The sequence below is a fragment of the Pituophis catenifer genome, unplaced genomic scaffold, assembly GCF_029215685.1.
Source record: "Pituophis catenifer annectens isolate HBS135680 unplaced genomic scaffold, rPitCat1.0.hap2 SCAF_8, whole genome shotgun sequence".
Taxonomy (NCBI): Eukaryota; Metazoa; Chordata; class Lepidosauria; order Squamata; family Colubridae; genus Pituophis; species Pituophis catenifer.
Genome location: NW_027256888.1, coordinates 35,061,571 through 35,083,865, shown reverse-complemented (window position 1 = coordinate 35,083,865; position 22,295 = coordinate 35,061,571). Strand labels below are relative to the sequence as shown.

The 22,295-nt window shown below is 38.9% G+C and overlaps 1 protein-coding gene across 1 annotated transcript; it reads left to right on the top strand.

Annotated features, from left to right (window-relative positions):
• Positions 1–3: 3 nt before the first annotated feature.
• Positions 4–21,675, top strand: AGA (aspartylglucosaminidase). The gene is made up of 9 exons (XM_070948466.1): positions 4–199; positions 1,955–2,108; positions 5,398–5,510; positions 10,180–10,292; positions 13,393–13,510; positions 15,464–15,539; positions 18,468–18,575; positions 19,952–20,085; positions 20,701–21,675. The coding sequence occupies exons 1-9, from the start codon at positions 55–57 to the stop codon at positions 20,799–20,801; spliced, it is 1,062 nt and encodes a 353-aa protein (XP_070804567.1). The 5' UTR covers positions 4–54; the 3' UTR covers positions 20,802–21,675.
• Positions 21,676–22,295: the final 620 nt, after the last annotated feature.

The window sequence follows — 22,295 nt, the reverse complement described above, 5'->3', positions numbered from 1 at the left end:
CGTTGTTGCTGGGCGGCCGAGAGTCGGTGTTCAATCCTCGACTTTGTTCTTGCCATGGGACGCGACAGCCGATGCCGAGGATGCTGCTGGTTCTTAGCATTGTTACACGGGGTGGGGGGCCTGGCTGCAGCAAGCGCTGGGGCGCCTCAGCTGCCTTTGGTCATCAACACCTGGGCATTTAAGAATGCTAACGAAATAGGTGCTGCTGCTTTTTCTTCCGTCCTTGGTTGGGGAGGCATCAACGTGGGTCTATTTTTCACCATAATCTGGACTTTCCGAAAGTTTTGTATCCTCCTTTATCTGCTTGCTCCTTCCTACTGCATTTAGGTTCCCTCTAGGCTGATGCAGTTAATAGTGTAATATAACGTCATCAAGCTGCCTTATAAATGATTACCGTATACTTCAGGGAGAATTTTTTTTCCCGTATTACTTGGCATGTGTTTGGTTTGCACTCAAAACAGATTTCAGGTTTAAGTACCTGCATCTTTACATGCTGAGCAAAATGCTACTGATTATTGCTCTCTTTAGAGCAAGGGTCTCCAACCTTGGCAAGCCGGCTGAGGACTTCTGGGAGTTGAAGTCCACAAGTCTTAAAGTTGCCAAGGTTGGAGACCCTTGCTTTAAATCTGTTTGGTTAGTGGTTAAGCCACTGTGAAATTGGCCTTTTTAGTCAACTAGATGCTGTTTTAGGACCTCTTTCCAGAGCACGATAGTCTTTTGAGACTGAAGGATGCCAGTGAATGAGTGGTTAAGATACCTGGCTAGAAACTGGGAGATTGCTATTTCTAATGCTGCCTTAAGCACAAAGCCACCTGAGTGACCTTGGGCCAATCACTTTCTCTTAGCCCTAAGAAGGCGGCAATGGTAAATCACTGCTGAATAGCCTTGCCAAGAAAACTGAAGCAACTTTCCAGGCAGTCTCCGAGAATTGGACATGACTGAAAGGGGAAGAGGGGAATTCTCACTTTATATTATGGTTTAAAGTCCATCAATGTAATACAGATTAACAACTCTTAGAGATAATGACCCCATTCCCTGGCAGTTGCTAAAAACGATGTATACGTTAACTTGTACATCTGATGTGTAGATCTTTTGGTGAAATAAAATTGAACCTGGTTATTCTCAAAAAGATAAGCAGCAGCATAGAATCTGCTTAATACTTAAAAGGAAAGCTATTAGAAAATCTTATCATTGGAAGATTTTAAAATACATCTCAGGAGATGATAACGGCAAGCCATTCCATATATTGTTTCCAAGAAATAAAATTTTTTATTTTAATTGATAAATTAAAATAAAAGGAATTGAGCTTCAAAAAAACTTCTTAAATAAGTTTTTACATTTTGATGAATTGAGCATTTTGATTTGCAGTTGTTGCTAATAATAATTAGTAGGGAAAGCATAACTATCTTTGTAAGTCTTAATGAGTATAATAAGACCTACTTTGGAGTGAATATTTCAAAGATTGTGCTGTTGTTTTAATATAAGTAATGTTGGAATGTTCCTGGATCTAAATTTAGTTTAGCATGTGTTCTGTAACAAAGCTGAAAGGAAAAAAAAGTGATTCCATAAAATCAAAGAGCTCTTTTTAATTCTGGTTTACTAATGGCAGATTTTAAAGACAATATAGAAGTAACCAAGAAGTTATAAAAATTAATCTTTCTCCAATTAGGTTACTTTTTATGACACGAGACTGAAGTGCTTTGAATGGTTATTCCTTAGATTCAGACTATAAATTTGTGGCTTACTTACCTTGGAATAGTACTTATAAGAAAAATCCTGCACATTTCTATTGACAACGTTTGGTGAATTCATATGATTTTTGACATGTGCACATATTTATATTGAGCCAGTTGCATGTTGTAAGAATGGGTGTAAAATTTGCATGCTTTTCTTGTTAGAGAAATGATGTGCATTCAACCAGCGGTAATAAGTGTTTACGTGCTTTTGATTGCAGCTTGGAATACTTTACAAGCAGGAGGTTCGGAACTTGATGCAGTAGAAAAAGGTTGTGGGCAGTGTGAAATAGAACAGTGTGATGGAAGTGTTGGGTATGGCGGAAGTCCAGATGAACATGGAGAAACGACTTTGGATGCCATGATTATGGATGGGTAAGACATCCTACAAATAGTAGAGATTTTTTCCGAATCCAGTAATTTCTGAAAAGATGAATGGAGAACCTGAGCCATCTTCTGCATGATGAAACAATTTCTTGCCATATTAAGATGGAAACACTAGAAGACTAATGTTAGGCCCTAAGACAAGCATATTTCAATTTTTTTAAAAAATGAAATCCTCCATGCCCATTATCCAGAAGAGTGATATGCTTCCATCTAATTTGTGGCCTTCTGTTAAGCACTTGTTAAGCACTTGTCTTTGCTTGTTCACCACTAGGTTTCCCATTTCTGTTTTACAGTTTTAAAACTGAACTGCAGATATACCGTAATATAGCCAACTCCATTAAACAGTTTGGTAGCAAAAGCTACTGAGATCAGACATTCATGTGTGCATCTAAGAATCAGGATATTGTGCTTGATATTATGAAAGTTAAAAGAAAAATAGAAGACAATTGGATGGCTGAGACTTGCTATTTATTGACATAGGTCAAAGTGTTCTGCTTAAGAGAACACGCCAAGGGGAGTATTTAGATTTTATTTATACTGTATAGTAAACCCCTACTCTTTACTTAAACTTCGATTATGTGCCATCAACATAGTCTTAATAACCACAAAGATTTTTTTCCATGACAATCTGTCCCTAACCTGGTCTTTCCAACAGTGCTCATCACTATAACTGAGTTTGTCTTTGCTGCTGACCAGCCTCTTTGTCCTTCTGTCTTTCCCAGAATTACAGCCTTTCCAAAGTAGGAATATCCAAAGTAGTATAACTTGAGTCAGTCATTTTGCTTTGAGCGAGAAATGTGTGCTGATTTGTTTGGTGATCCTTTTTCTTAACTATCCATGGTGTTATAACGAATTTTCCCCCAATACCCAATGCTTTTAAAACCATTGTTTTATCTTTGTCCTGCTTCTTCAAAATCCAACTTTCATTTCTATAGTGTTACAAGGAATATCATTGTTCATAATAGTATGATTTTTGTAGATTAAAAAAATACAGATACTGTGATGTGTTTACAGTATAAGCCCTTCATGTCTATTGTACCAAGTGCTAGTTTGCAGAATATTTCTGGACTGTTTGTTCCTTTACTGTCAATAGTTCTTCCAAAAACATAGAGGTTTTGTACCTGCTCAGTATCTTTGTCAATTCCGGTTATTCTACCTGTTTGTCTATATATTTTAGTCTCATTTATTCAATGAGACTAAACTTGACTTTTATGATTTTGCAGATTACTTACAGAGCTTGCAGATTCTTTGTATTTTTGGCTATTGGAGTAATGATAATCTAATCTAATCAGCAAAGTTTCTTTCTGCAACTTTATTAGAATTTGCAGCACACAAGTAAATAATTCAGCAAGATTCATTTATAGAAGAAACTTGTTTATATACAATAATATAAAGCATGATGCATATATACAATATCCATGCAGCCCTTGCAGCGTGGTAGCAAGAACAAGAAGTAGAAGTAGAAGTCAGAATCAGGAAGCACAGAAGCACAGAATCTATATATAGAGAGACCAGTTAAGGTAATCCACGCCCAGGCTCTAAACCGTCTCCCATGGCTCACAACAGATCCTGTTTCTTAGTCACCAAACAGTTCCCATTGGCTGACTTTTTGTTATGGCTATCCCAGCTCATAATTTCTTATATACTGACAAACTTTAAAATCATGTTCATCTTTTTCCAATCCTGCTTTGCTTAATGTATATGTTCAATACATAGGTTGAATAAATAAAAGATATATATCCATGTTTTTCAGACTCCTTTTTCAGACATATACATAATGTATATGTCTAGTACATAGGTTGAATAAATAAAGGAGTATATATATATCCATGACTCCTTTTCCAGAACGTATCATTGTAATACAGGTCAGGAAGCCCCAGTATGGGCAGACCATAGTGAAACTTGGCCTCCCGATTGGCAAAGTTTTCTTGGTAAAAATATTACACTGATTTATCATTGACTGTTCCCAAACAGTATGAATTGATGCCCTTGCAATTATCATTAAATATGATCGTCTGCCTGCAGCATCTTCCTATATTGTTGTTATACTGTGCTTTAGGTGCCTCCTTTCTTTAGCAGTGCTGCTGGATTGACCTCATGCCTTGGCTAATCCTGCTGGGATTATATATTCTAGGCATGTACGACTGGCGCTCTTCACTCATCCTTCCCAGGAGCAGTTCTCCTGCAATGATGAAATAGCACAGCAGGAGTCAGGGAAGGGAAGTGTCCCAAATTAATCATTCTTCAAATCGATATTCCCTCATACTAGGCTTTGATCTGTGAAAGTGTAACAAGAATCTGTTTTCCTCTTAAACAATCATATAAAACTATATTGAAGTTATTCTCCTCAGCTTTTGCTATAATAAAGAGATTTGACCATCTTTAACTTGTATCTTTGAAAACTCTTTCCACAAAAGTTTTCCTAGTAACACAGAGTCATACATAATTATTTAGTAGCATCTTACGTGGTTTTGGATTGTTGTTACATTACATACTGTGTTCCATCACCATCCATGTTGGAACAAGATGGTTTTTCACTACAAAATGGTTCCTTCCCAAGTACCGCATTCCATAGTGTAGGTAGTATAATAATCTGAATTCTTGTTTTTTGACCCAAACATTCTTGAATTCTCTGTAAGTATTTTAAGAAATTTGAATAGTACCCCACAGGGCAAAAATCTTAAGTATCTTAAGGAGATAATCAACCAATAAGAGTATCTAGTTTAAAGTGCTTTGAAATGGATATTGCATCTTGGGTGGTAAATTCATATGTGAGAATACATGTGGTGCATAGCAAATATTTCTTCCTCTGATATATGTACTGGTGAGTTTCTATAAAGTATTTTAGAGAGGAGAAAGATAAACTTGTTTCATGGATGGCAGCCTTGCAATTTTGAAAAGATCAAAGAAACCTGCTGATATTAGCAAAATACTTTTTAATTTAAAGTTTTCAGTCCAATGTGGGCTTTGTATTCTCTGCTATTAAAACTCTTGGTTTTAGTTTATCCAAACACTGCATATGATAATCCATATGATTAGAGCTAAATGTGGTTTTAGTTGTAGCAGATGTCTGTACCATGCAGTTATCCAGATTGCAGCCTACAAGCATAAGCTATTTATTAGTTAGCAGACTAGCAGCCTGAAAATGATTATTGAATATAAATGTATCTATATACATTTTTCATTAATACCTACAGTTTGAAAAAACTGATTTTGTTTTCTGTATTTTGAGGATAGCACTTTAAATATTTGTTCTTTGTTTTTGCTTATGATCTAGTAACACAATGCAGGTTGGAGCAGTAGCGGATCTCAGACGTATTAAAAATGCTATTGGTGTTGCACGGAAAGTGATAGAACATACTAAGCACACTTTTCTAGTTGGCGAGTCAGGTATAGTAAAAATTTTTTGTTGTTGTTATCCTATTTGTAAATATTAGTTACCATGAGAGAAGCTCAGAACTGGAGCCAAGAAGCCCTCAGAACCCCAGTGGACAAATCAGAGTAGTCAGTTTTGCAAAATTGACTACTTTGATTAAAGAACATAAGTACTTCTGTTTCCACATGGAAACAGCTTCTGAATTTCATGCTTGATGCAGAAAAGAATGTAACTTTGACGTTGGGTTTTATAGATTAAATTGATAGATCTTTTTAGAAATAATTTGTTCATATTATTATGGAAAAACAAAAATCTGTGATTTGATATTAATGCTCTATTCCACTGCAACAGAGTTGGAAGTCAATGCTTCTTTTTCTTTTCCTACCTTTCCTCACTTCTCTCTCCCCTTTCTCCTCCCCTCTCATGGCTCTTTTATTTACTTTTGTATTTTGCACTTCATAATACTTTATAACCTAATAAAAAAAATGTTTGGAAAAAGAAAAAGAACCCCAGTGGACAAATGAATTGAACATAATGATGATGATACTTTCATTTTTGTTCCAGTTTTCTGGCCAGATGACACACGTAAAGTAATCATCAACAATAAAATATTTGTTCTAGGTGAAAGCAAAATAATGAAAAAGAGGCCACAAGCTACATATAGTTCAGTCTGGACTACTAGTACCTTGTTAGCATTTCTGTTTGAATAATGATATTATTAAATTATATTATTATATAATTTGGAGATGGAGCTAACAGAAGAGGCAAGCTTGTCTGGCCTTTGTCAGCAGCTGGATCTGCTCATGTGGATGCTAGTATGTGGAGTGTGGCAGGCTGTTGCTGGGATTTTCAGATGATTAACCGGCTTGTAGGAGCTTTGAACTGTTTGAACTGCTACTGGTCTCTATGTGCTGGGGACTTCAGGAGACGTTGCAGGACTGGACAGCTGCAAGAATACTCAATGCAGCATAGCATGCCTTTAGCCGGTCCTCTGACTATTCCTTGAAATCTTTGGAATATTTTATAATCTGATCTTGGGAGGCTATTTGGAGGACTCTGGATCTGTGGGGTAAAGTTGGGTGACTCAGGTGAGAGTCCCTTTTCCCTGGGTGAAAGTTGGGAAGGGGGTGGAGGAGTGGCACCCTGCTTTGGGGGGGGGGTGAGAGCAACTGGGCAGTATGCTGTTTGTGTACTGAATGTATATATTGTGAGTGTGTTGCTGCAGTAAGGAAGGGGGTGGGGTGTGCTTGAGGGCGCTGAGAGCAAGTGCTATAGTGCCTGTTGGGCTCATCCAGCCCTGACTTTCAGTCGTAAGAGGTTCCCTTTTTATATCAAGAAGGAGGGTAGAAGATGGGGGATAGAGAGAAGGCAGGGGAGGGTGGTTTATTTCACAGTTGTCGGGTAACAGGAGATACAGGCGACATGAGGAGGCCATTCACAATCCAGCTTCATGTTCTGCCCCCTTGCAGTCACTTCATTTACCTGGTCAGTAGATCTGCGGGGGCCCTGGCTTTAGGCTGCTGCTTTTAAATGTCAGATCAGCCTGTAATAAGGCTTCTCTTACTGCTGATTTGATTCTTGAAGAGAAGACTGATCTGGCTTGTATCATTGAGAGCTGGTTGGGTCCAGAGGGAAGTGTTCCCCTTTCAGAAATGTGCCAGTGGGATGTCAAGATGGAACAAGCCTAGACCTCAGGGCCATGGAGGGGGTGTAGCTGGAGACTCTGGCAACCTCTAGGGGCATGGTTCTACAAGTGCCCAGCTGTGAGACCCTTTTTCTTAGGTTAGGCTCAAGGGATCAGGTGGCGATGCTGCTGCAGTACCAGCCTCCCTGCTGCATCACAGCTTCCTCCTCTAGGCTCCTGGACGTTAACATGGGGCTGGTGGTAGAATTTTCCAGGCTTATAGTTCTGGGGGACTTATACCTGCCATCACTGGGAATGGGGACAGAGATAGCCTGGGATTTCATGGAAACCATGACTTCCATGGGCCTGTTCCAGGTTATCCAGGGCCCAACTACGAAGCGTGGTCACACACCCAATTTGGTGTTCTTGTTGGAGCAGTGCCTATGTGACCTGGAATTGGTGGACCTGTCTTTGGTCCCCCTGTCATGGTCATGAGCTTCTCAAGAACTGTACCCCTCCCTGCAGGGAGGCAGGAGCTATTAGATTGGTCTGCCCCCTGTGGCTAATGGACATGGATAAGCTCCAGAAGGATCTGGGGGCTGTAACCATGGATCTGCTGCACAGTCCTGCTGAGCTCTTAGTTACTGTCTAGAATAGTAAGGTGACTGAGGCTCTGGATAGGATTGCACCCATGGAACATCTCCTCACCCATAGACCTCTGTGGCATCCACAGTATATGGAGGAACTGAGAGGGGTGAAATGGATGAACAGACATCTAGAGCACCACTGGTGGAAGACAAGGGACGAACTCAATTGAACATGGGTAAGAGCTGCTATTAAGGCCGACCTTATGGTGATTCAGGCGATGAAGTGTAAGTACTTCTTCGCACTAATTGTGTCTGCAGATAATCAGCAATCTTCTTTAAGGCAAGATATCTCCTCCTGGGTAAGAAGAATATAGAGGTCCACTTGAAGGGGCGCACTTGAGGAATTTGCTGATTTCCTAGAAGTCATATTTGCTCAACTTCATCCCCAGTTAGATGCTGGCGTGATTGCTGGTCCGGTAGAGGCACCTGAGGTAGAAGGTTCTTGCCCTGTTATCTAAGAATGGATTGACTCTGCTATTACTGAGGAAGCGGACAAGATCCTAAGGAGTATATGCGCAAGCACCTGTGTTTTAGACCCATGCCCCTCCTGGCTTGTGAAAGTTTCCTGGGAGGTGACATGAGTGGATTCTGGCGATGATTAATGTTTCTCTACATGAGGGGGTAATGCCATTGCACTTTAAGGAGACTATTGTCCACCCTCTTAAGAAGCCATTGCTGGATTCTATCCTGTTGGATAGTTTCTGATCTGTTTCCAATCTTCCCTTTTTGGGGGAAGGTTGTTGAGAAGGTAATTGTGCGGCAGCTTCAGAGGTTCCTGGATTAAACGAATTATCTAGACCCTTACCAATCAGGTTTCATGCCTGGATATGGGACGGAAACTGCATTGATCGCGCTTTTTGATGATCTCTGGAGGGAGTGAGATAGGGGTTGTGCATCCATCCTTGGTCTACTTGACCTCTTGGCCGCTTTCAATATCATCGGCCATGGTATCCTTCTGGAGCGGCTTCAGGGATTGGGAGTGGGAGGCTCTTGCTATCCTGGTTCACTTCCTCTGTGGCCACTCTCAGTCGGTCTTAATAGGAAGCAAGAGGTCCAGCCCTTGTCCATTGCTTTGCAGGGTCTTGCAGGGCTCAGTACTCTCTCCACTTCTGTTTAACATCTACATGAAGTTGTTGGGTGATATCATCCATCACCATTGATTGAGATATCATCAATATACTGATGACACACGGCTTTATGTCTCAGCCCGTGGTGAGTTAAGCGACGCTGTGACCTCCTTCTCGCAATGATAGAGGCTATTAGGGGCTTGATGGGGAGCAACAGGCTGAAACTGACCAAATGGCTCTGGGTTTGGGTTTTTGTCCATGGACCCAAGTGTGTAATCTGGGGGTTCTCCTGGATTTGCGACTCTTGCTCAAAGAGCAGTTATAACCAGGAGGGCCTTTGCGCAACTGTAGGTTGTGTGCCAGTTATGCCCTTTCCTGGACTAACAATGCCTACTCATGGTTACTCATGCCCTAGTCATCTCCCATCTTGACTATTGCAATATGCTCTACATTGGGCTACCCGTGAAAAGCAACCAGAAGCTCTAAAATTTGATCCAAAATGCAGATACCTCGGCGTGCACATGTGTCACCTCTGCTGCGGGAACTGCATTAGTTGCCAACTTGATCCCAGGTGCAATTCAAGGTGCTGCTTGTCATTTTTAAAGCTCTTCATGATTTAGACCAGTTTAACTTAGGGACCATCTCTTGCCGGTCACATCCACCTGACCTACTAGAATGGGAAGGCAAGGAATGTTTCTGGTCCCATCCCCTAAATTGGCGGAATCCAGAAGAACGGCCTTTTCTTTGGAATATCATCCATGCAGAAATTAGACTGCCTCCCTTTTTGACAGTTTTTTAGAAGGCCCTGAAGACGTGGTTGTGCCAGCGGGCCTGGAGAACTCAAAAGTGCAATGGAACCCATCGATTGGCTTATTGAATCATATGCTATAGCCGGGGAGGGGGTAGTGGTGTTATTTTTTTTTTTTGTATGTTTATTTTTTTCTATATTGTGCTTTTATTGTTTGTAAGCTGCCTGAAGTCACTGTGAGCGAGTAGGCGAGTAGATATAAATTTTCTAAATAAATAAAAATAAAAGATATATTATTAAATAAGCAATGAATGGATTTATTTTTCACAGCCATGAAATCTCAGGCAGGAACTTGTACGGTCTGTGTCTGTAAAGGGATAGCACATTACATTTTGTTGTGCCTTTTCTGGGAGATAGAACATGTAGTCTTTCAGCATCCATTTATTGGTCTGTGACCAATAAATGAGAAGAAAACATGCAACAGTATAACAATTTAAAAGTTCCATATTATTGGTTCATATGCTGTACATTAAGATTGTAGTCAAATATTAACTACCGGAATACTTACACTTGGTTTTTTTTTTTCTTTCTTTAAAGCTTCACTCTTTGCAGAAAGCATGGGATTTCCAAGTGAAGATTTAACTACGCCGAAATCTGTTTCAATGTATATAGAGTGGCTCAATCAAAAGTGCCAACCAAACTTCTGGAAGGTAAAATATTTAAAAATAAACCCTATGATCGTCACTTTAAGACCAGATTACTGACTACAATGCACTTTGCTGAATATAATATTTCTGAGTCACCAGAAAAGGCCATCTTGATGATATAATTCAATATTTTGTAGTAGTTTTTAAAATTTCAAACATTGCATATAGGAAATGAGAAGTCTATGTAAAAGTGAAGGTAGTGCATTTAATATTTCTTAACAACCATGTTGTATCGTATCACAAAATCTATTTTGTATTTTTCGATGATCAAGAAGATGAGAAGAGAACGGAGCAGGGTCAAAAGGTTTATTCACTCAAATAATTGTCTATTAAATGTTTTCAATAGTTTGTGGTGCTTGGTATTAACCAATAGCATTTCTGTTTTGTTTTCTTTAATAGCAAAAAAGAAAGAAAATAAAGAAATTAAAAGTAGACTTTTTAATCGTAAGAGTAGTTCCAGGGTATATTGGGAAATTTTAAAGACAGAATGCTGTAGAAGATTCCTACTGGACCAAACAAAGGCCTATCTTGATTTTCTCTCCAGGCATTGTCTTTCTCACTAATAGGTAAAACACAAGGAAAATTAAGATACAACCCAGCTTTTCTTTCTGCAATTGGGGTTCAAAGTTCTTTTACCTTTGATATTAAAAGCAGAGTTTTAATTTCCTGACTAGGATAATACAAACTGTCAATATTTTAAGTTAATGAATGAGATGGAAATAGTAACTTAAGTTTAGGAATGTTTCTGTATCTGCTCCATCTCCAGTGAGCAAGAAAACAGCAGGGTTATCAGACCATTTCAGCTCCCAAATAAGGTTGCCTACAGAAATTCTGTTTTCTTTATCAGTAGTAAACAGTATAACCACTGGATAATAATATGGCAAGTCAGTCTGTGTTCAAGAATGAGAAAACACTTTATTGCCACCTTAACGTGGAAACAAATGAGAATGGATGCCTTAAAGTTGGCGTCAGACAATATCTCCTAGATAGTTGGCCATTGTGATCCTTGTAATGGTTGCAGGGCTTTACTAGTCTTCCAGTACCAAAGTAAAAACATTTTCCAGCAACAGTATTCAGGTAGCCCTTAACTTACAACAGGTCATTTAGTGACCATTCAAAGTTACAACATCACTGAAAAAAGTGACATAACCATTTTTCACACTTATGACGGTTGTAGCATCCCCATAGTCACGTGATCAAAATTCAGGTATTTATGACCTTTGCAGTGTCCTGGGGTAATGTGATCACCTTTTACGACCTTCTGACAAGCAAAGTCAATGGGGAAACCAGATTCGCTTAACAACCATGTTACAAATTTAACAACTGCTGTGATTCATTTAACAACTGTGGCAAGAAAGGTCGTAAAATTGGGCAAAACTCACTTAACAAATGTTTCACTTAGCAACATAAATTTTGGACTCAATTGTGGTTCATGATTTGAGGACTACTTGTAACTAGGAAACGTCCCTAAATGTATAATGTTCCCAAATAGTTAAGCAGATTTGAAATAATTTGTAGGAGCCAAAGGTTTTACATTTCTTCAACCTTCAGTTAAAGCAACATTATCTTGATTTTATTTTACTGGAAGCTTCTCTTCTGATTCGTATTTTAATCTATTTTATATATTCCCTGGGGTTACTTTAGATCACAGGTGTCAAACTTGGAATGTCACATTGCCGTCATGTGATGTTTTGTGACGTTTTTTCCCTTCATGGAATTGGGGTGGGCGTGAGCTGCGTATGACTCATTCAGCCTGCAGGCGCCAATTTGACACCCCTCCTTTAGATCCTGGATTTTATGATCATGTGGGAATGAGTGGAAGAGCTTTAGATGGCCACATATATTATTTTGCTAAAATAACTGAAATGACCGATCATTTCCAAGTAGCTTGCAGCATTTAATTGACTTTTTATTTACTCAAAAAGGAGGGCTGGATGCTTTTAATATTTGAATGGGAAACCAACAGGCAGCTAGAGAGTTTTAAAAAATCCAGAACAAATCAAGAAAATTCACCTGCACTGCTCCCAAGAAAATAATATGAATATGTATATGAAATCAGTTTTAAAAAGTGAGCATTTCTGAGTTTTTATCTCTCTACCCCAACCCATCTCTTTCATTCTGTATGGCTGTTGCAGCAGGGCCAGCTTCATTGGGCCCTATAATTCAAACTCAGATTGGGTAGTACCGGTATATGCTATGCTGTGCATGTACCCTATATGTTATAACTGTTTAGTGGATTAATTTTGACATACCCTTATGATCCTAGATATTACTAGGATAGTCAATACCCGGGGGCCTTTTATGCCTTGCATCTAATCAGCTCCATAGGTAGTCTTAGCCAATATTGTTAAGTGTAACAAATGTCACATTCAGGCTGTGTTCTGTAAATTACCCTTCAAAAAGCAGAAAGGAGTGCTGTATAGTGGAAATCTAGGACATATACTAAGGAAGTTAAGACACGAGCTTATAAATGTTGCAAGAGAACTTTGTGATTAAGCTAACCTCTTCATTACCTTTCTTATGAAAGCAGGAAAGTGGGGTACTGTATTTTGCATTTAGTACCTGAATTGCATGTAAAATGGGAATAAAATATGCTGAATTATGAGGTTTAAATCTTACAGAAACTAGCACTGTAGTTATATATGAAGTTGTCTCATCATAATCAGTAGGGATGCTCATAAGGTCTGGGAGGAACTCATCTTAAATTACAGTTGTAGGGGCAAGACATATTATGCTGAGGGTTTTTTTGCACATAGAATCTTGATATATTTCATTTCTCTTCTGGGTATTCGTCTTAGGACATATTTGCAAATCACGAAGCAACATGAGATCTGAACATTTTTGTAATTGAAGTGTTTTTAGTATGTACTGAGTTGCTCCAATGGAGATATATGCTTTATCTGTTTTTTGTTTAATGCCTCTGAACTGCAATAATTTACTTTAGATGAAAGTTCTTTGTCCTTGGAATATACAAGCCTATATTTTTCTTTCAGCAAGGAAATTTAGTTCTTTTCTCTTTTTCAAAGTTTAGAGAAAATACCATAGATTTCTTTGAAATACCTCTTCATTAAAGATTTTAACGTGAATAAAACTTTGATTACAGAATGTTACACCAGATGCTTCAAAATCATGTGGTCCCTACAAACAGACTGCAGAGTTCAGTAAAAAAGAACAAACCACTTCAGTCAGAAAAATTGAAGTTCATAACCACGATACTATTGGTATAGCAACTATTCATACTTTTATACTTTTGTTTGTTGCAGCTAAAATCCCATGCACAATTAAATATCAATTGTGTATAAAGTAATGGACATAATACAAAGGATATCTACCAGGAAATGGATAGTGTTACTGATTTTGCTATTTATGTGTTGAAATCTGTTTGATGCTTATTGTCGGCATCTGGCATATTCTTCTCTAATTAGTTTTAGAGTATTATTTTTGGTTTTCAACCCTTAGCCTTCGCTCCTCAAATATAATGATAATGGACTTTAGATCCACTTATTGGGGTATACAGATGCACACAGCCTAAAGAGAAGCTTTTATTAGCAAAGCTGGGTTGTGATCTTGAAATGTGAAATGTAGGTTCATTTTCAAGAGCAATTTTTTTGTTTTTGCCTGCTTAAAACATTCAACAAGAGTATCCTTTAAAACAAAATGAAAGCTTTCTTGTTGGATGTTCTGAAACTCTGCAGCCAAATGAAACTTGGGGATTTGGACAGAATTAACTTCAGATTTTAAAAAATTCACTCAAATGAGTAGGAGGGGAACTATCTGTGTATTTGGATTTAGTCTCTGCCATCTGCGTAGCAATTAAATATGAAATTTACAAAAGCACTGGAGTGACTTGGGAGTGTACATCTCATTGCCAGACACTTAAGGCAACACTTCAAGTGTGATGATTACACTCGTCATCATTTAGCAATTAGCATTTTTAAAATGTCAAATGCTAAGTTTCTTACCAAGCAAAAGGTATGACCTCGTAAGCGATTCCACTTTGGGAGCTTACCTGAGCCAGACATTTTTCACTAGGCAGAGTGATGTGCAGGAAAAGTAACAGAAACAGCGTATGCTAGTGTATCTTAAATTAGATATTTTGTCTACTCTAGGCAAGTTGCCCACTTGGCAGATAGGATGTGATTAGATTATTGTATTCATTCAGTAGTAAGACATGATTCTCTCACTGCTTGTTATATGAGCAACATAGAAATATTAGTAGAAATGAGGTAAGTTCCTTAAACTCTGTATTTTCACAAAGAGGTAAAGCAAATTATTAGAATGGCTCCTTGGGGAAAAAAAATCAAGATTTAAATCTACTACAGGGATATTGGCCACAATGTGAATTTAAGTTGTGTGTTAGAGGGACACGAAACATCAAAGTGCTAGACTCATCATCTCGCGTGCACTTAAAAACTAAGTATAGAACAGAAATAAGAAATATCAAATGTATTTGAATATACAGAAACACCAGTATACACATTAAAAACCTAAGTACCTCTACCTATAGGGGAATAGCAAATTAGTAATTACTTTACAACAAAAATAAGTTGGACTCTACAAAACCTAAAAATATATATCAAAGAAATCCATCAACCGGATAACACCAAAAATTACAAATCCCAATTCAGTTTATTAAAATTTAATAATTATTTCAACCTCTCCCTCCCCCCCCCCCCCCGCCGCCAGCTCTGGATAGTTTCTAAAGCCACTTCCAACATTTCCCAATTATAGAAGCAGAATATATTAGGTGATTTATTTATAGAATGTAGAATCGTCTAATCATTCAATTGCACCCATAATAAAATATTGTGAGCAGAAATCTATGTTCGGATAATCTTGATGGAGCTAAATGTTTCTAACTTAATTGGGCAGAATTTGAAGACGGAACAATGTTAATGGCCATGTGTCTTCTCTGATGGAAGATTCTCTTTTGGCTAGTGAAATGTCTTCTGACTTATTTTTCTGAGAGGCCTCTGGAAGAAGATAATTTTCAAGTGTGATCGATCCAATCAAACATGTTGAAAAAATTTGCAGCTGCCATCTAATGTTCTGTTGTATATACACGTAAAATAATGGAAGCTCTGTCCATTTTGAAGGATGGGCAGCTTAGTATCCTCATTAAATGAGAAAAAGCTTCATCAAAATGCTTCTTATCAATTCTTTTTCATTTGTAGGTATGATTGTAATTGGTCAGAATGGAAATATTGCTGTAGGGACATCTACAAATGGTGCAAATCACAAAATCCAGGGGTTTGTATAATTGTCTATAAATCTTGGTTCTATATATAAAATGTTTTATTTAGTGTGATGCAAATATTTTCCAACAATGTGTTTTTCAACTATTTGTGTAACAGGAATCACTTTTATTTGGTGGTGTAAGCTAGAGGTTGGGTTTTTCCTATGTTGTCATCTTTTATTTACTTCTTAATAACATATTTATTTTAGTAGTGAGCATTTTAAATAAAACTGCTACTCCCTAATGATGAATAAGTACTTGAGATAAACATCTCCCATTCTCAAGCCTTGAGATTGTTAGAACAGCATGACCATAGAAATGTTACAATGTTTTTAACCATAGACCACCTTAATATTCTTTTTCTTGAAGTATATATATTTAAAACTTATTTTATGATAGTTGGGTTTGAAATAGGAGTGTACTGCTATCAAAATTTGGTATTGTTATTGTAAAACAAATTGTATGATATAGTCAGATGATGATACATTATTTATTTATAAAATTTATTGGCCAACCATCTTATAATAGGGTAACTCTGGGCAGTTTACAGTTACATCTGAGCTAAAACATAAAAAGTTAAAATCAAGCCTTATAGCCAAAGTCACATGGGAGGGTGTGGGGGAGGTGGGATCTGTTATTACTCAATGAACCATCTTGATTGCGCTGTTCCCTCACTGGGACTCCAAGTCGACTGACATAGCCACATCTTTAGGCCAGTGGTAAAATCTGAACTGGTTTGCTAGTGGTTCGCTGGCCGCCCATGCACGTGCGCATGAACAATATGCACCAAAAGGAGGTTTGGGAAGGTAAGTAGAACAGCGAGGGGGGGATCAGCTGTGCTGTGTGATTTAGCTTCGCTAGAAAGCAGTATTTCCTGCTTTCTAGCAAAGCTAAATCGCGCAGCACAGCTGATCGTCAGAAATACCAGTTCAGAGGAACCGGTAGCTTTTTTTAACTACCAGTTTACTCAAACCGGTAGGTTTTATCATTATCAATTTGCCCAAACTGGAGCAAACCAGTAGCATTTCACCTCTGCTTTAGGCCCTTATGAAAAGATAGGAGGGTTGGGGCCAATCTCACATCAGGGGGCAAGATATTCTACACCAGACATGTCAAGCTCAAGACCCGTGGTCCACATCCGGCCCTTGATATGTTTAGATCTGGCCCACAGAGCCACCCTGGAGACGGCACATAACTTCAGCTCCGGCCCACCCCAACCTGACTGGGTGCTCCCCCTGGGCCTCTATGCCCCACCCCTTCCTCAACATTCCCCTTTCCCAAATAAGCTTGGAACCCTACTTTCTTTCCCCACGACAGCTGCCCTGTGCCTCTCCTGCTGTTGCCTCTATGGAGATAGGTAGACAGACGCATTGACAGCCCTGACCACTGCCGGCCTGCTTCTTTATTGTCTTTCTCAGGCTGGGTCAAGGCCCAGGGAGTGGCTTGAAGAGGCGGAATAGGAGGAAGAATTGCTGGCCAAGGCATCTGAGCCCAGCTCCTGCTGGGGCCCCAAAAGGGGGAGTGGAGAAATTGAGGTCACCATGATTTTTACCCCTTAGCTGCATCTTGGGATGGTGGCAGCTGGGGAGAGTTATGAGTAGTAGCCAGAGAGAGCTGGAGGGGAGGCCAAAAGAGAATCACTTCCATCCCTTAACCTCTTCCACTCCCCTCCAGGGAGCGCTTGGCTCCCTAGGTGGCCCTGCTGCGGGCATTCAAACGCCACACTGTGCTTGCAGCAGAGGCATCAACAGGAAGCGTAGGCAGGGCGTGTGTGCACTTTCCAGACTAGGTTCCAGCCTACATTCACCAACTGCCTCCATCTGCCAGCCTGTCCCAGACTGGTCCCCTCCAGATGTGGTCTGTTGGGCTATGGATTTTTCTCCCCACCCCCTCTCCCTGAGCAGCAAAGCTGGCTTTTGCATGTAGGTATTCTTAAACGCTTTCCATGTTTATATTGCAAAATAAAATGGCCTCTCCAGGTAACTGGCTCAGCTTGTTTCCTTCTTTCCCTCCCTCCCTCCTTTTGTTCCTTCCTTTTTTCCTTCTTCCTTTCCTTCCTTCTTTTCCTCCTTTCTTCCTTTCTTCTTTCCTCCCTTATTGCCTTCCTTCTCCCGATGACTCTTTTCTTTGGCTGCTGCAGAGGAAGGCCCCACCACACTCCTCCAGCCCAGGAAGCCCTCACACGGTCACACATACACCAACACCCACCCCATTCCAAGCTTGGAGACTTTTATCCACATCTGAGCTTGCAAACTGCCAATCATGCCTGAGCTTGGGGAGAAGACCCTCTTGTTCCTCTGTGGATAAAAGTCCCCAAACTTGGAATGGGGTGTGTGTGCGCGCATGCACGCACTTGGCTACCAGCAGTGGGGCAACAAATTGTTCCCACATCGAGTTAGAGTTATCCAGTGAGACTTGTTCCATCCCGACCCCGCAGTCCCAAGTCAGCTGTCCCATGCCTGCCCAGCCACATCCACCATGCCTGCCCAGCCACGCACAATCGGCCACTGTGTGTCATCCTAGTGTTACAAGCAACTGGCCCTTTGAGGGCAACCATAATGCTGATGTGGCCCTCAATGAAATTGAGTTTGACACCCCTGTTTTCCACAAATGATACATTATACCTCTGAAATCCCAAGACCACATATGCTGCTCTGACTCACTTCATGAATCATAGGAGCCTGCTGTGATCATGCTTGCTAAGTGATTAGATATTTATAGATCTGAAACATGAAATGTCCACCTTTAAAAAAAAGAATTTTAGAATATACTGTACATTCTAAAATGGGTTGGAATAATATAAATATCCTCAAATGCTTTCCAAAAACTTTTCATCATGGCCCCACCTCTCTGATTTTTCAATACACTAGTTGTTCCTTTGCTCAGAATAAAGCTGCTCTATATTTTAAAAATAAACTTATTGCATGTTATTTCTTCCTTAGTCGTGTAGGAGACTCTCCAATAGCTGGAGCAGGGGCATATGCTGATAGTACAGCTGGAGCTGCAGCTGCTACTGGTAACGGAGATGTCATGATGCGCTTCTTGCCCAGGTTTTTATACATTATTAACCTTTGAATATAGTTTTGAATATGCTTGAATACTTTTTTTTACAGTAGTAATCAAATGCAAAAGTGGAAAGGAATCTATCACTTTAATTTATAAAATTAGAACATTTCAATTAAGATTTAATAGATTGTTTTTCAAATGACATTCTTTGTTGATCACATTTATATCCTGCCATAATCTAAACTGACTTTGGGGTATGTTTTAAAGTGAAGCCAACCTAAATCGGCATGTTATAGTGCTGTCTCTGCACTGAAGTTCTAATTCCGCTGTAATTCCTCTCAGCCAAGGCTTCTGGTGGCCAACTGTTCATGATGTTACTTTCCCCACGTTCTTTTGTAATTATACTTGTATTTTGGTCTGTGACCACAGATAAAAGTAAGAAGTTCTAATTCACTATTCTACAGTATCTTACTTTGGAAAGCGGCATACTTAATAGCAATAGCACTTAGACTTATATACTGCTTCTAAGCAGTTTACAGAGTCAGCCTATTGCCGCAACAATCTGAGTCCTCATTTAATATTTGTGATAGTTATAGCACAATTCTTTTTCATATTATATTGAATTATTCCTTCATTTTCAGATGGGAAGTAGTGAAATAAGCTTAGATTAAATTGTAGCAAAACTGAATTGCTGTCATCATTAAACATCAGTCAATTTAGAAATGTTGGGTGCAGTAGTTACTCTTAATGGGGCCTCATTAAAAGAGTTGGTTTAGGATTTGTGATCCACCTAGAAGAAAGCTGCTGCAGCAGGTAGAAAGCAAGGCCAAAGGTCCCTTGCCCAGCTTTTGCTCATGTGCCAATTATGATCCAACCTGGACTAGTCTGGCAGTAGTATTTAATGCCACTCAGCTGCAGTACTGTAAACGTTGCTCTGTATAAAATTGCCTTTGACTTGGAACAAGCAACTAATACAGAATATGGCAGTGGACACCAGGTTCTCACCAAGCAATGAAAAATGGAAATGTATTATAAATAATATCAATAACAAAAACTAGAACAATTGTACTTGTACCTTAATATCCTTAAATGCGATATTAAAAGAGTTACACTGAATGGTTAAAAACAGGGCAGATAATTTAAATACTATTCACAATAAGATGTTAGTTTATTTAAAAATAGTTTTAACAGATTTCACTATTTCTTTGATGCCAAAATGGGTGGGTTCCATAGAAATGTAGGTGTAGTTCTGGTTGCTGTTGCTTCATATCTCAGAAGAGGAGAGGATTGGAAGAATAATCTTGTTGTAGGGGGAAATTCTCAATGAAGAAGCATTTGAAAAGATTCTTTTCTCAGCTAAAATACACTTATTTGGACACTGAAGGATGTAGATTGTCAGTTCATTTTTCTGTCTTTGTAGTTATCAAGCAGTGGAATATATGCGATTGGGACTAGACCCGACGATGGCATGTCAGAAGGTTATTTCTAGAATCCAGAAATATCACCCCTATTTCTTTGGTGCTGTTATTTGTGCCAACACAAGTGGAAGCTATGGTACTTCTTTTAGTTTTTCTTAGCATAGAACAATTTCTAAGTTAATATAGGTATGGTTGTATTTACAATATCTATTGGTCATGCTAGCATTGATATGAATAAATTTCATATGAAAGTAGCTAAATGAAATGTTCACGTTCTTTTTCGGAAAGTAGCATCAGACCGAGGCCCACTTCAAAGCAATCAAAGATCAGTCATGCTGGGTGTCTCATTAGTAAACCCTTGGATCACTGAGAAGTGTAATTTTGCTAATCAGTATGGCTTGTTGGGCTAGGTTGCTTAGTGCAGTTCTTTTATCTGATTTCCCGCAGTTCATATTTGAAAGATTAAATATACAAAGGTTCATTAAATTCACCAATATTAAGATGTAAATTGAAATAAAGTTGCAATTATACTTTTAAGAGATATGAAGTCTATCGAACTTCTTTGAGGCGGATTTCTTTTTAAAAGTGAAAAGATTTATGAGAGAGAATTCAATAATGGTATAACTAAATCTATAAAGAAATCATTACATCACAATAGAAAAGTAGAATCCCTAAATGTTAAAAGTACCAGGAGGCAGATTAATGCAATAGCCATTGTTTATTCTCTCAACTTTTCTTTTTCCTGCCACAGGCGCTGCCTGCAATAGAGTCCCAGGATTCACACAGTTCCACTTTATGGCTTCTAACCCTATTCTGAAGCAGCCATCTGAGCAAATAATAGACTGCATTTAACTTTTTCCCCATCCCTTCTTCTCTTAATGGAAGTCCCTAAACTCAACCCAGTGGAAGAAATGAAGAGTCTCAATTTAATCCGAATATACTCTTGGAAATAAACTGCACTGCATTCAGTAGAAATTATTTCTATCTAAGTTTGTTATACAAATAAATGAGTAGATTAGATTCAGTCAAGTTGAACAAAACCATAAAACTTTTCTCAATGACTTTCTGAGCTACATTTTGCAGTAACATTCATTTTTAAAGATACTTTGCAAAATTGAAAAACTTAATGATTTTTCCCCTAAGTTAACTCTCAGTTCTCTATTTTGCATAATATTCTAATGTAAGAGAAGCTAATCCTCAAATAAACAGAATGTAGTCATTGCTTAAATTGTTTACTATTTTATCCTTAAAATAAATTCTTGTGTAGACTTCAAAAAACAAGATTCAATAAAATCAATTTTTCTTTACAATACTGTGTCAGTCCTGGAGGCCATCTTTTTCTTTGGATCTTCAGGGCTGCCACACTTAGTGTTGTGGGAACTGAGAGGGGGGGGATTGCATGGAATGGTGGAGATACCTAGCCATAATAACATTCCTTTCTCTGAAAGTCAAGGACATTTGGCCTGCACCTGGAGTGGCGTGACTGGGAGGCATCTCCAGTTGGAACAGTGTATTAATTGGACCATGTGGGTACAGGGGAAGGGACTTGGACTTTCTTTTGGGTGGGGAAAACCTGGAAGCTTTCAGATTTGGGTTTTCCCAGATGTGCCAATGTGACATCTCTAATAAAATGGAACTTTGAGGACCTTCTAGCCTCAGAGTCTTCTTTCGTTGCGGGGTATTACTTGGAACTCTGACATTCTGTATGAAATATTTTTTTCTGCTATTAAAGTTGGACCATGAAACCAATAGCATTCTACTTATTCCCACTCCTCTCAAATAACTACCAGTGCTTTCTTTAAACATCGTCTTGCCACAATCTATTTAATTACCATAATTTGTGTTGAGGAACCATGAACCAGTAATTATTGCTCAGGCTGACCTACGTTGCAGCAATGGGCAAAATCAACAATGTTGGCTTGTGGCTTTCAAAAGAAAAGTATGGCCTAATTGTGAGAGATTGTGGGGAAACCAGAAAACTTGGGAGAAGTCAATTGAAGGATTAGATCCTAAATGGTAAAACTCCTAGAAGATGTCTTTAAAAAACCACTCAAAAGAGATTCAATCATAATTCCAGGTTGATTAGAAGATGGGCTTTGGTCACTCTCATCCAGATGAGAAGGCCAAAGTACTAGCTTTTGTGTCACTCAATGATTATGAGCTGAACCTGAAGGATCACTTTTTTTTCCAGAGTTTCTACCCGTCAAACTAACATGCTGCAGATCCTGTCAGCCAAAGAATGTTGGGCTGATGGGGATTAGAAAACGAACTTTTTCTGCAGCAGCCCCTGCTCTATGGAACATCCTCCCTTTGGAAATTAGAATAGCTCCTACCTGTTAACTTTTT